We start from the raw sequence: 14,008 nt of genomic DNA, 5'->3' as shown, positions 1-14,008 counted from the left end.
TCAGCACTGCAGTGACACTGACATGGTGGTGGTGTGTTAGTGTGTGTTTTGCTGGTATGAGAGGATCAGACACAGCAGCACTTCTGGAGTTTTTAAACACCGTGTCCACTCACTGTCCACTCTATTAGACACTCCTACCTAGTTGGTCCACCTTGTAGATGTAAAGTCAGAGACGATCGCTCATCTATTGCTGCTGTTTGAGTTGGTCATCTTCTAGACCTTCATCAGTGGTCATAGGACACTGCCCATGAGGCGCTGTTGACTGGATATATTTTTGGTTGGTGGACTATTCTCAGTCCAGCAGTGACAGTGAGGTGAACTCCATCAGCATTGCTGTGTCTGATTCACTCATACCAGCACAACACACACTAACACACCACCACCATGTCAGTGTCAGTGCAATGCTGAGAATGACCCACCACCCAAATAATACCTGCTCTGTAGTGGTCATGTGGGGGTCCAGACCATTAAAGAACAGGATAAAAGCAGGCTAACAAAACATGCAGAGAAACAGATGGACTACAGTCAGTAATTGTAGAACTACAAAGTGCTTATATATGGTAAGTGTAGCTGATAACATGGACAGTGAGTGTAGAAACGAGGTGGTTTTAATGTTATGGCTGATCGGTGTAGATCATCCAGTAGCTCCTGGTTCGATTCCCAGGTGGAGCGGTCCGGGTCCTTTCTGTGTAGAGTTTGCATGTTCTCCCTGTGTCTGCGTGGGTTTCCTCCGGTAGCTCTAAAGACATGCAAGTGAGGTGAATTGGAAATACAACATTGTCCATGACTGTGTTTGACATTAAGACTTAATCTGATGAATCTTGTGTAACCATTAACTACCTGTCCTCTCATAAATGTAACCAAAGTGTGTAAAACATGATTTTTAAATCCTAATAAATAAATGAATAAATAAATATAGATAATCTGTGAATGCATGAAATAGTAATGTAGAAACCTTTAACATTGCATTTTACATGATAACTTGCAGGAGGTTGTTTTTTTTATACAGAACTTTATGGTTCATGTGACTTTTTTCAGCTGTGTATTCTAGGCTTACAATTAGGGCTGTCGCGCTAACCGCAATTTTGAAATATCGCGGTATAGACCAGCCAACCGCAGGGCATGCCAAGCAACCGCATCACCGCGATATTCAAGTTTTTTCTTTCTTTCTTCTCTTTTTTTTTTTTTTTTTTGCAGGGTCCATCTTGTTTTATACGCTTACAATCGGGCGTAATAAATGTTAAATAAATTCATAATGAAAATGAGCTAGGAGCGACATTTTCCCGCAACCTGTTCGCATGCGTTGCTGCTGAGTGTCAGGCTTTGTGTTTTAAAATGTAAACAATCGCAACAGGAATTATAGGCAAGTTTATTAATGATCAAATTGAGTTCACACTCAATAAAATACTTGTAATTTAGACTATATTCAAACAGCCTCGGCGAACTAAAACAATTAATGACGGTTAATAAAGCAATAAGCCACGAGAGGCCGTGCATTACTGTGACGTGAAGCGGAGTGCCTAAAACTTCTTTCCCCGTGCTAAAATCATAGCAGTAACGCACGGTCTCGAGTGGCTTATTGCTTTTATAAAACGGCGGTCAACATAAAATATAATAAATACAACAATGTTTAATTCATAAATGTATTTATTGTGTATAAACTTACAATAAAGCATTCTTCCGCGACGCAAAATAGTTCGATTAACAATGTTGCTAGGCAACATGAGGGCGAAAATAACATTAATTTTTTCTATTCAGTGGCGTATTAATATGGAATGATGTGAGGTGGTCCTAGGTGTGAGTTTATCGGGGATTTTACAACGGCTTCGAACGCGGCTCAGCCAATCAGATTTTAGGACCGGAACTATCCGTTTTATAATATGGCATTGCAGCCTGCAAATATTCTCTTGCTGGCTTGCTGGAATGATTTAAATGTATTTTTTCGTTGAATAAAAATGTATTGAAACGGATAATAACTTAAAATGTAGTATATATTGTTATGTTAATTATATCTACTAAATAGATAGTTAATAGTGGCGCGATAACCAGGCTAGATTTGCTTTGATCTGTAAAGTCGCATGCAGGATCAGTACACGTGTATTAGTGCAACATCGGTAACGTCGGGAACATCACTACCCCACTCAGATCCTCTCTAAACCACATCAGATGAACATGTTGGTTCTTCTAGCGCGCATGATAACGCAGGTTTAAACTCTTACAGACTTTATTCTTTATTCTTTTTTTTTTTTTTTACCATATTTTGATTAGATGTGCGTTTAAAATATTTAGCCTAAACTCTTTTTTTTTTCGTTTCACAGTGTATATCTATCCTAGGCTAAAAGCTAAATTTAAACCTTTTTTAATAGAGAAAAGACGCGCATCCCTGCTCTGTTCTGTATTTAACATTAAACACGCATTTCATTGGTCTTAAAGCTGTCCCATCTTTGCCATTATAAAGCAATAATATACCGAATCATAGCCTAACAATAAAGCTTGTTTATATAGCTCTAAAATCCAGATTAATTAAGTAATTTTCAAAAACAAACAAACAAACAAAAATGGCGATATCACCGCATACCGCGATATTGAGACAGGTTGAATATCGCAAGGGGAAATTCTTTCACCGCGACAGCCCTACTTACAATAACAAAAATGTCTAGAAAGTGGAGTTACGGTTGTGTACTGTGTGAATGAATGAAAGGTATTAAGCGAGTCAATCACTGCTTTATATTCACTGTACCTGTGTACTTTACCAGCCCATTCTGAATGCTGTGTTCTGGTACAATACAAATATTCATTTTGGCACAAAGGCTGAAGATTTGTGCCATGAATGACTGAATAGAAAGACAGTTTACTTAGTTTGTAAGAAATATTTAACTTTCAGTAGTGTGTCTCTTGAAGAATTTGCAGGCCTTTAGTGCTGCAGCACTTTTTATTGTTGGTAGATTTATACAAAAGCTGTCCTACCTTTATTCAGTAAGCAGGTATGTGGGTGGGATCGGCAACTGTCTGTCACTGTAAATGATTAGGGCTTAAATTCACTGCTTGTTTGTTTGCGGATCTGTTACTTTTATACAAGTGGCTTTTTGAATACTCGCTGATTGAGTCTAAAAGGATTACTCACATAAATGGCTGATTTGTAAATCATAATCAAGATGGTACAGGCTTGTTTTTTTATTTTAAATAAATATATCTTAACTGTGAAAGAAGGGTGTGGGAGTACAGGATCAGTCTTAAATCACATTTCTGGGTCATTTAGGGGTTAAGGGCTTTGGCCAAGAGCCTGTCACAGGCCTATAAATCATTGGCATCAATTGCATTTTGGTCAGTCTGAATGATACACATCAGTCATAACATTAAAACCACCTCCTTGTTTCTACACTCACTGTCCATTTTATCAGCTCCACTTACCATATAGAAGCACTTTGTAGTTCTACAATTACTGACTGTAGTCCATCTGTTTCTCTACATAACTTTTAGCCTGCTTTCACCCTGTTCTTCAATGGTCAGGAACCCCCACAGGACCACCACAGAGTAGGTATTATTTAGGTGGTGGATCATTCTCAGCACTGCAGTGACACTGACATGGTGGTAGTGTGTTAGTGTGTGTTGTGCTGGTATGAGAGGATTAGATACAGCAGCGCTGCTGGAGTTTTCAAATAACGTGTCCACTCACCGTCCACTCAATTGAACACTCCTACCTAGTTTGTCCATCTTGTAGATGTAAAGTCAGAGACAATCGCTCATGTATTGCCGCTGTTTGAGTTGGTCATCTTCTAGACCTTCATCAGTGGTCACAGGACGCTGCCCACAGGGTGCTGTTGGTTGGATGTTTTTGGTTGGTGGACTATTCTGAGTCCAGCAGTGAAAGTGAGGTGTTTTAAAACTCCATCAGCACTGCTGTGTCTTATCCACTCATACCAGCACAACACACACTAACACACCACCACCATGTCAATGTCACTGCAGTGCTGAGAATGATCCACCACCCAAATAATACCTGCTCTGTAGTGGTCCTGGGAGATTGAAGAACAGCATGAAAGGGGGCTAACAAAGCATGCAGAGAAACAGATGGACTACAGTCAGTAATTGTAGAACTACAAAGTGATTCTATATGGTAAGTGGAGCTGATAAAATGGACAGTGAGTGTAGAAACAAGGAGCTGGTTTTAATGTTATGGCTGATCGGTGTATTTGCAGGGGAACTTTTTTGTATTTTGTTACCATTTTATTTATGCACTTTCTCCCTTCTTCTCCCAAATTAATGTAGCCAGTCTTCTGCTGCTAGGGACCCTGATCACATCAGAGGAGGGTATATTCGCCAGACACACCCTCCCACCCTACCATACACAGTCCATCGACTTCTGTACAGGCACCTCAAGCTACTAACCAGGACCCCTACACAACATCAAAGACCCCACCCCTTTTTCCACCAAGCAGACTAGTAATCAATTTTGTCTGCTGCAGGCTCTGCCAATAGTGCCTGCTAGGGGGCGCCCAGCCGACTGGTAGTAGAGCTGAGATTCGAACTCTGAAAGCTTAGAATACCAGGTAGCGGAAAATCCCGCTGTGCCACCCGGGCACCTCAAGGAACTTTTTTTTTTTAGTAATCACATGACTAAGAATTTACATATAAAAAAAGAAAATAGAAAAGATTTTTGTTATAAAATGTCACATTCAAGCCCCCAAAATCATCATATCTTCATAGTAAACCATATTCTTATGATTTACTTATGATTTATTACGATTTATGCAAATGAAGAACATGAATGTTTGGAAAAAAAAAAGTAGCACTGGCTGATAGCACAGACTGCAGTACTGTAATAAACCAGCGTGCCACCTGACTGTAGCTGATTCTTTCCTCTGCAGAAAGAAACAGCTGTGTGGAAACTGTAGCAAAATCCATCACTGCTTTACATTCCATCCAGTTTTTAACTTACCTGAGGGTTTCGCTGTATGCTTGTTTAAACACGTCTCCTTCACTCCTTTGTTACCGCTGTTCCCACATCTCTTTCAAATGTGATTGGTTAGGAGACTTGTTGACATAACTATGTATTCAAATCCTTTACTGTGCCATTCCAATTTGTGCTGGGTGTCTAAAATTCAACTGGAGCCCAACTGTTGAAATTTAAATTGATTAAACCCAGTTTGGAAAGGAATACCTGTGTCTATTACAGGGGTGGGCAAACTTTTCGGATTAAGGACCACACTGGGTTTTAAAATTTGACAGACAGGCCGGGCAAATATTAGACGCTGATGATGAACTATTATAAATTATATGTGACACTCATTAACTAAGAGGTGACAGTTACCTAGGTACTGGCTACCTTATTCAATTCAACAAGTGTTGTTGATCATCGTTTTTTGCCAGTGCATCGACTCGGCTTCAGCAAAGGTCGGCAGTGTTTGAAGTGCGCCATCTAGTGAAAGCAGCTGAAACGGCAAAGGCAAAATTAATGCTTTTTTTTTGTGTAATTTTGTAAATGCCTAATGAGTCTAAGTGCGACCGTATGTGGTCTGCGGGTTGTAGTTTGCCCATCACTGGTCTATAAGGACCCACAACTTACACTGCATCGTCAGGGCTAAAACCAAGCCACAAAGTCCAAGGAACTAACTACTATCAAACCTGAGGTGGCACGGTGGCTAAGTGGGTAGCACTGTCTCCTCACAGCAAGAAGGTTTTGGGTTCGATCCCCAGGTGGGGCGGTCCGGGTCCTTTCTGTGTGGAGTTTGCATGTTCTCCCCGTGTCTGCGTGGGTTTACTCCGGGTGCTTCGGTTGCCTCCCACAGTCCAAAGACATGCAAGTGAGGAGAATTGCAGATACTAAATTGTCCATGATTGTGTTTGATATAACAAACAATCAAACTGTGGTAAGGCATTGATCAGGGCTAAGATATAAAACGGTATCCAAGGCTTAATGTGTTCCTATGTCTCTGAATGTCCTTGAGTGGCCCTGCCAAAGCCCAGACCTAAACCTCAACCACCATCTATGGAGAGACCTGAAGGTGATAGATCACAGACACACACCATCAAATCCACCATAATCATAAAGCTCGAGAGGATCTGTTGAGAAGAATGGGATAAACTGCCCAAATCCAGACCTGCCAAGCTTGTAGAGAAATCATAATGGGCAATTAAGATTTATGGGTAAAATTTTAATCTATTTTAATTATTATATCTATTCAAAATCAAATCCTTAACACACGTGCTAAAAGTCAAGAGTACAAAATGTTCCTGATCTGATCAAAGAGAGCCGAGTCACCACATGCCCTTTCAGACACATGTCTAATTTTTGGCCACTTATTACAACCTGCCAGTGCAGACACAGTGCCCACAACAAGGCCGCAATCACAAAATACGCTATATTCCCAAAAGTATTCACTCACCCATCCAAATCATAGAGTTCAGGTGTTCCAATCACTTCCATGGCCACAGGTGTATAAAACCAAGCACCTAGGCATGCAGACTGCCTCTACAAACATTTGTGAAAGAATGGGTCGCTCTGAGGAGCTCAGTGAATTCCAGCATGGTACCGTGATAGGATGCCACCTGTGCAACAAGTCCAGTCATGAAATTTCCTCGCTACTAAATATTCCAAAGTCAACCTGATAGAACACCTTTGGGATGAATTAGAGCGGAGACTGTGAGCCTGGCCTTCTCATCCAACATCAGTGTCTGACCTCACAAATGCGCTTCTGGAAGAATGGTCAAAAATCCCCATAAACACACTCCTAAACCTTGTGGAAAGCCTTCCCAGGAGAGTTGAAGCTGTTATAGCTGCAAAGGGTGAGCCGACATCATATTAAACCCTATGGATTAAGAATGGGAGTCACTCAAGTTCACATGCGTGTGAAGGCAGACGATCGAATACTTTTGGCAATATAGTTCCACTCACTAGCTTTCCAAAATGTTAGAATCGATTAGTGTTCCCATCAGTTGATGATATGGCATGACCCCCCCCCACCCCCTTTTTTCCTGCATATGTAGGTCATGATAACAGCCATGGCCCACATAGCCGTATTGTACATGGAAAGCCACGTTATAATCTATTTTAATTATTATAGGATTATTATAGGATCTGGTACACAGTGAATTTGAATTTGGATTTTTAATGAATATAATAAAATTATTTGTTCTTTACTGCATGCCAGGAGAATCACTGTTGTGGTTATAACAGGATTTAACTTTTGCTGATGCTTCTGTATCACAGGTGAGGCAAAGCTCCGCCCTGAAGCAAACCGCCGCTTCCTGAGCTACGTGGAGGAGCAGCCCAACGACGCCAACGGCTACTTTAACCTGGGCATGCTGGCCATGGATGCTGAGGAAAACGAAGCAGCAGAGCGCTGGATGCGCAAAGCCATCGCTCTGCAGCCAGGCTTCCGCAGTGCCCTCTTCAACCTGGCACTCCTCCTGGCCCAGGGCCGGCGCGAACGCGACGCTCTGACCGTCCTGGACGAACTCCTGCACTACCATCCAGAGCACGCCAAGGGCCTCATCCTAAAGGGTGACATTTTAATGAACCAGCTGAAGGATACGCAGGGCGCCCGTGACGCCTTCGAGCGCATCCTGCGGTCCGATCCGAGCAACGTGCAGGCCAAGCACAACCTGTGCGTGGTGTACTTCGAGGAGCGGCAGCTCGCCCGGGCTGAGCAATGCCTCCAGGAGACGCTGGCCATGGCTCCGCACGAGGAGTACGTACAGCGGCACCTTGCTATCGTCCGCTCAAAAATCGCTGCTGCCGGGAGGCCTCAGGCGCCGCTAGAGGGAGCGGAGGCTGCAGGAAAGAAGCAGCAGAACGATCGCAAACAGCAGCGGCCGGGAGGCGACTCGGAGGAAGAGGAGGACGAAGGGCGGCCAGGCACGTCGGGAGTAGGGGAAGAGGCAGGGAGGGAGAAGAATTTGCGGAAATCCTCCCCCGCCAAAAGCCCCGACGGCCAGGAGAAGATGCTGGACAACAGCCAGCCCGACAGGAGGACTAAGAGTAAATCCACACAAGAGATTAAAGACATAGAAAAGAAAAGAGAGGCCGCGTTGAAGAGGCTGGAGGAGATCGAGCGCATTTTAAGCACCGATTAACCTTGTTTGTGTGCCATCGGACTACTTTTATACAACTGTTTAGGGCACGGGATGCGCCTCTGTTGGTTTTCCTGACAGATTGTTTATGCATGTGAGAAGGAAACTGTTTTGTTCGGTTATTTTTACTGTGAGAGTCACGTTTTTAGGGATTTTTTGACCCTGGGGCCAATGATGGGCGGCAAACAAGGTGTGAAATTCCAGTATAAAAAGAGAGAAGCACAAAATTAGGTACTTTTTAATGCCCCAGAATTCTGGATGCGCAGAATGTGTGTTTTTTTTAGGATTTGTTTATTGTTGGAAAGCACTGGATCAGTAGTGTTTAACACTCGGGAGACACTGTCAGTTGTTTTATTTAGAATCAAAGACAATTAACGGAAGTGACTTCACTAAGGCGTTCTTTGTGTGTTCCTCAGCTCGAGCTCAGGATGCCTCTTGGACTGTGTGCGTTTCTTTTTTTAGTCACGGCGTGGCCTGTCCCTCGCCTCCTCGTCTGTTGGTTGTTTTGTGTGTCTGTTCTGTTCTCTTCACCTCATGGTGTCACAGATTTAATTATAGCACTCTAGCAGTTTTAAGACGGTGCTAAATCCCATGGCTGTCATGTTTCTTTTAGTAATTGTATATATATACACTGACCAGCCATGACATTAAAACCACCTCCTTATTTCTACACTCACTGTCCATTTTATCAGCTTCACTTACCATTTAGAAGCACTTTGTAGTTCTACAGTTACTGATGGAGAGTGTAGTCCATCTGTTTTTCACCCTGTTCTTCAATGGTCAGGACCCCCACAGGACCACCACAGAGTAGGTATTATTTAGGTAGTGGAGGATTCTCAGCACTGCAGTGACACTGACATGGTGTGGTGGTGTGTTAGTGTGTGTTGTGCTGGTATGAGTGGATCAGACACAGCAGTGCTGCTGGAGTTTTTAAAACACCGTGTCCACTCTATTAGACACTCCTACCTAGTTGGTCCACCTTATAGATGTAAAGTCAGAGACGATTACTCATCTATTGCTGCTGTTTGAGTTGGTCATCTTCTAGACCTTCATCAGTGGTCACAGGACACTGCCCACGGGGTGCTGTTGGCTGGATATTTTTGGTTGGTGGAATATTCTCAGTCCAGCAGTGACAGTGATGTGAGGTGTCTTATCCACTCATACCAGCACAACACACTAACACACCACCACCATGTCAGTGTCACTGCAGTGCTGAGAATGATCCACCACCCAAATAATACCTGCTCTGTAGTGGTCCTGTGAGAGTCCTGACCATTGAAGAACAGCATGAAAGGGGGCTAACAAAGCATGCAGGGAAACACATGGACTACAGACAGTGATTGTAGAACTACAAAGTGCTTCTATATGGTAAGTGGAGCTGATAAAATGGACAGTGAGTGTAGAAACAAGGAGGTGGTTTTAATGTTATGGCTATATACATAAATATTTTTTGGCTGCCTTGAGCTCTGATTTAATGCAATACAAATCATGTTTTGTCCAAACCTAGACACCATCAATTCTGATCAGTTCCTCGGTCAGATAAACACTTTTTTTTACTTTTCTGGGTTATACCTTGATATGTATGTTTTTTTTTTTCATCATATTATTAGTTCTGTATGTTCTGAGACTGATGATGGAATAACATTAACAGCCTCTTGCTTGTACAACTGCGAAAACTTAACCCGACGACCTGTTCACCTACATCCGCACATTAAAGTAGACACTCTGACAACCTTTCTAGTTTACAAAATCATTCACTTCATTTGTGTCATCAGAGTTTCGCCGATCCTTTCATGTTCGACTGTCTAATATCTGAGAACCGGGACTATCAGCAGCATGACTGTTTAGATTGGATTCTGTCCCTGCCTGGAGCGAAGTGATACGTGACAGCTGCAAAAAGCTTTTGAAACCATCGAGATTGACGTATTTACATGTTTGCCAAGCCACCAACGGTAGCAGTGCTAATGCACTCTCTAAGCCGTGTGACTGGGGTGCATATGGACCTGTGATTTCACCTCTGCTGCATTAAAACACTACAGATAATAAAGCCACTCGAAACAGCACTCTGCTAAAAGCCATTATGCTTTTTAATAACACGTGTAGTTGTTTGTCTGATTAGTGCTTTTTGTACAAAACTGTTTAAAAACAACAAAAAATTTACATTGGAAGCACTTTTGAGTGACCATCCAACTCCCAGACCTCTCTATCTAGCCCATAAGACCCCCTCCCCCGATCTACACTACATGATCAAAAGTATGTGGACACACCTTCCAATGATTAACAGGTACATATAATGAATTATACAAAAGTAATGGTATGCTTCCAACTTAGGCAATCATTTCTTCCATAGACATAGATCATTTTGGGCCAGAGGAACTCCACAGAACCTTGACTACAACCCCTCTGAACACCTTTGGAATGAATTAGGATGTTGATTACAAGCTAGGGGAGGGATGCAGTGGTTCATAGAAGGTGTTGGGAGAAGCAGGGCCTGTCTGTGCAGCATGTCTGTGGTTTTAGAATGGGAAGTACATTAAGGTTCACAAAGTCATTGCCAGGTGTCCACATACTTTTGCTAATATACTGTATTTCTGGAAGCACCTGACTGGCGGTTTATTTACTTTGATGGACACGTTTTATGAATAAATGAAGCTTTGAGTGGATCCTAGTTTTTATTTGATTAATTTAGTATTTAAATACATTTACAGTCCTGTGCAAAATTTTGCACAGGACTGTAAATTACATCAAAAACCTTTATTTTAATGTAATGTTTTGTTGATGTAAAGTGAAAATTGGTTCTTTACACATTCTTTTTAGGGAACAAGCCTGAATACGTCTTTTTTATTTATTTATTTTCTATATATAGAAAGCTATAGATTCTATAGCTTAAAAATGTAACATTAGAAAAAACTAATTGAAATCTCGTGACATTGGCATATTTCACTTTTATGTTTCTTTTACTGGGCAGCTCGGTGGGTAGCACTGTCGCCTCACAGCAAGAAGGTCCTGGGTTCGATCCGCAGTCGGGGTCGTCTGGAGTTTTCATGTTCTCCCTGTGTCTGCGTGGGTTTCCTCCGAGAGCTCCGGTTTCCTCCCACAATCCAAAAACATGCAGTCAGGTTAATTGGAGACACTGAATTGCCCTATAGGTGAATGGGTGTGTGTTTTTTTGTGCGACACGGTGGCTCGGTGGGTAGCACTGTCGCCTCACAGCAAGAAGGTCCTGAGTTTGATCCCCAGGCGGGGTGGTCCAGGTCCTTTCTGTGTGGAGTGTACATGTTCTCCCCGTGTCTGCGTGGGTTTCCTTCGGGGGCTCCGGTTTCCTCCCACAGTCCAAAAACATGCAGTCGGGTTAACTGGAGACACCACCCCCCCCCCCCCCCACACACACACACACACACACACACACACACACTAATGACACTAATTGGATAAGCGATTAAGAAAGCGAGTGAGTCAGTTTCTTTTATTTTTTCCCCAGAATGAGTGTTGGAAGAAGCTAATAGAAACATGATGTCTGACTAGGTCATAAACACATTAGGTGTTAATGCTTGGTGCGAGGTCTAGCCAGATTAACAATCAGATAAACGTCTAAAACTGCCAAACAGGAAAAAGTAATTTCTGATTGTTTAACTGTGTTTTTGTTATAGTCATTCTAATACTTCTAATTGACTGGTTAATAAACTTAAAGGTATTGATCATCAATGCACACAGAATTTTAAAATCAATACATGTTATTCACCGATGAGGCGTAACATTCCTGACCACCTTCCTAATATTGTGTTGGTTCCCCTTTTGCTTCCAAAACAGCCCTGCAACTGTGCTGCACTGTGTATTCTGACACCTTTCTATCAGAACCAGCATTAACTTCTTCAGCAATCTGAGCTACAGTAGCTCGTCTGTTGGATCTGACCACACGGGTCAGCCTTCGCTCCCCACGTGCACCAATGAGCCTTGGCCGCCCATGACCCTGTCGTCGGTTTACCACTGTTCCTTTCTTGGACCACCTTTGATAGATACTGACCACTGCAGACCGGGAACACCCCACAAGTGCTGCAGTTTTGGAGATGCTCTGACCCAGTCGTCTAGCCATGACAATCTGGCCCTTGTGATACTTGCTCAAATCCTTACGCTCGCCCATTTTTCCTGCTTCCAACATGTCAACTTTGAGGATAAAATGTTCACTTGCGACCAAATATATCGCACCCACTAACAGGTGCCGTGATGAAGAAATAAGCAGTGTTTTTCACTTCACCTGTCAGTGGTCATAATGTTATGCCTGGTCAGTGAATGTTTATGTATTATCATAATGTAGCATTATTAATGCAATATACAAACCCTATTCACAAAAGACTTGGGACATTTTGTAAAATGCAATAAAAGGAACGATCAGTGATTTGTTCATTGAACTGACGTATAGAAACAAAAGATTTTACTAATCAAAGTTATTGAACAGGATGATTTACTTGAAAGAGGCCCCAAATATTCTGTAATAACTCTTCGTAGGATGAAGTGATCTGAACGAAACAACGTGCAGTGTGCTCATTATGGAGCTTCGAACAAGCCGGGATGCCTGGACAGCCGTCACAACATTTAACCTCCGTTTGCAACTTCCCGGTGCATACCCCGTACCCCTTCACTCAGTCACTTGACTTCTCATCAGGATGGTGGACATTACTGAGCAGCGCATCTTCAAGGTGCACACCTATTGGGTCACTCATTCGTTTAAGAGATGTCAGAGTGAATTTAGGAAGAAGTATGGGGTTCATAATGTTCTTCTAAAGAGTGCTGTTCAGTAGATGGTAAGGACACTGAAAACGACAGGATCATCGATATTTTCTCATGGCGGAGGCCGTCCAAAAATGTCGCAGGACACAATCGATGAGGTCTTATGTCAGAGAGCTGCAAAAAGGGCAAAATTGTCTGGCAGAAAATGGAGATTACTTCCAACATCCTAGGACGTTCCTAGGAGTAGAGACGCTCATCAGCGCCTCTACTTCCTCTGTAAGCTGGGAGGAGCTGTATTTTTCATATTTTAGACCTCTATTCTTCATATTTTAAGTTAAGACCTATATTTTTCATATTTTAAGTTAAGACCTATATTTTTTATATTTTAAGTTAAGACCTATATTTTTTATATTTTAAGTTAAGACCTATATTTTTTATATTTGAAGTTAAGACCTATATTTTTCATATATTAACTTAAGACCTATATTCTTCATATTTTAAGTTAAGACCTATATTTTTCATATATTAACTTAAGACCTATATTTTTCATATATTAACTTAAGACCTATATTCTTCATATTTTAAGTTAAGACCTATATTTTTTATATTTGAAGTTAAGACCTATATTTTTTATATTTTAACTTAAGACCTATATTCTTCATATTTTAAGTTAAGACCTATATTTTTCATATATTAACTTAAGACCTATATTTTTCATATATTAACTTAAGACCTATATTTTTTATATATTAACTTAAGACCTATATTTTTTATATATTAACTTAAGACCTATATTCTTCATATTTGAAGTTAAGACCTATATTCTTCATATTTTAAGTTAAGACCTATATTTTTAATATTTTAAGTTAAGACCTATATTTTATATATTTTAAGTTAAGACCTATATTTTTAATATTTGAAGTTAAGACCTATATTTTTCATATATTAACTTAAGACCTATATTTTTAATATTTTAAGTTAAGACCTATATTTTTTATATTTTAAGTTAAGACCTATATTTTTTATATTTTAAGTTAAGACCTATATTTTTTATATTTTAAGTTAAGACCTATATTTTTTATATTTTAAGTTAAGACCTATATTCTTCATATTTTAAGTTAAGACCTATATTTTTAATATTTTAAGTTAAGACCTATATTTTTAATATTTTAAGTTAAGACCTATATTTTTAATATTTGAAGTTAAG

General features: G+C 40.9%; 1 protein-coding gene across 1 annotated transcript in view; it reads left to right on the top strand.

The window, feature by feature from the left end:
* The window catches only part of tmtc3 (transmembrane O-mannosyltransferase targeting cadherins 3), an 84,963-nt gene extending 76,219 nt beyond the window's left edge, over positions 1 to 8,744 (top strand). The window contains exon 14 of the mRNA XM_063000755.1: positions 7,211 to 8,744. Coding sequence (XP_062856825.1) covers positions 7,211 to 8,076 — 866 coding nt within the window. The 3' untranslated portion in view covers positions 8,077 to 8,744. The remainder of the gene's footprint in view (positions 1 to 7,210) is intronic.
* The last annotated feature ends 5,264 nt before the right edge of the window (positions 8,745 to 14,008 follow it).

Source organism: Trichomycterus rosablanca, chromosome 8 (assembly GCF_030014385.1).
Source record: "Trichomycterus rosablanca isolate fTriRos1 chromosome 8, fTriRos1.hap1, whole genome shotgun sequence".
In the NCBI taxonomy this organism is placed as follows: domain Eukaryota; kingdom Metazoa; phylum Chordata; class Actinopteri; order Siluriformes; family Trichomycteridae; genus Trichomycterus; species Trichomycterus rosablanca.
Note: the sequence above shows the minus strand (reverse complement) of the source record. Positions and strands in the feature narration are given on the sequence as shown.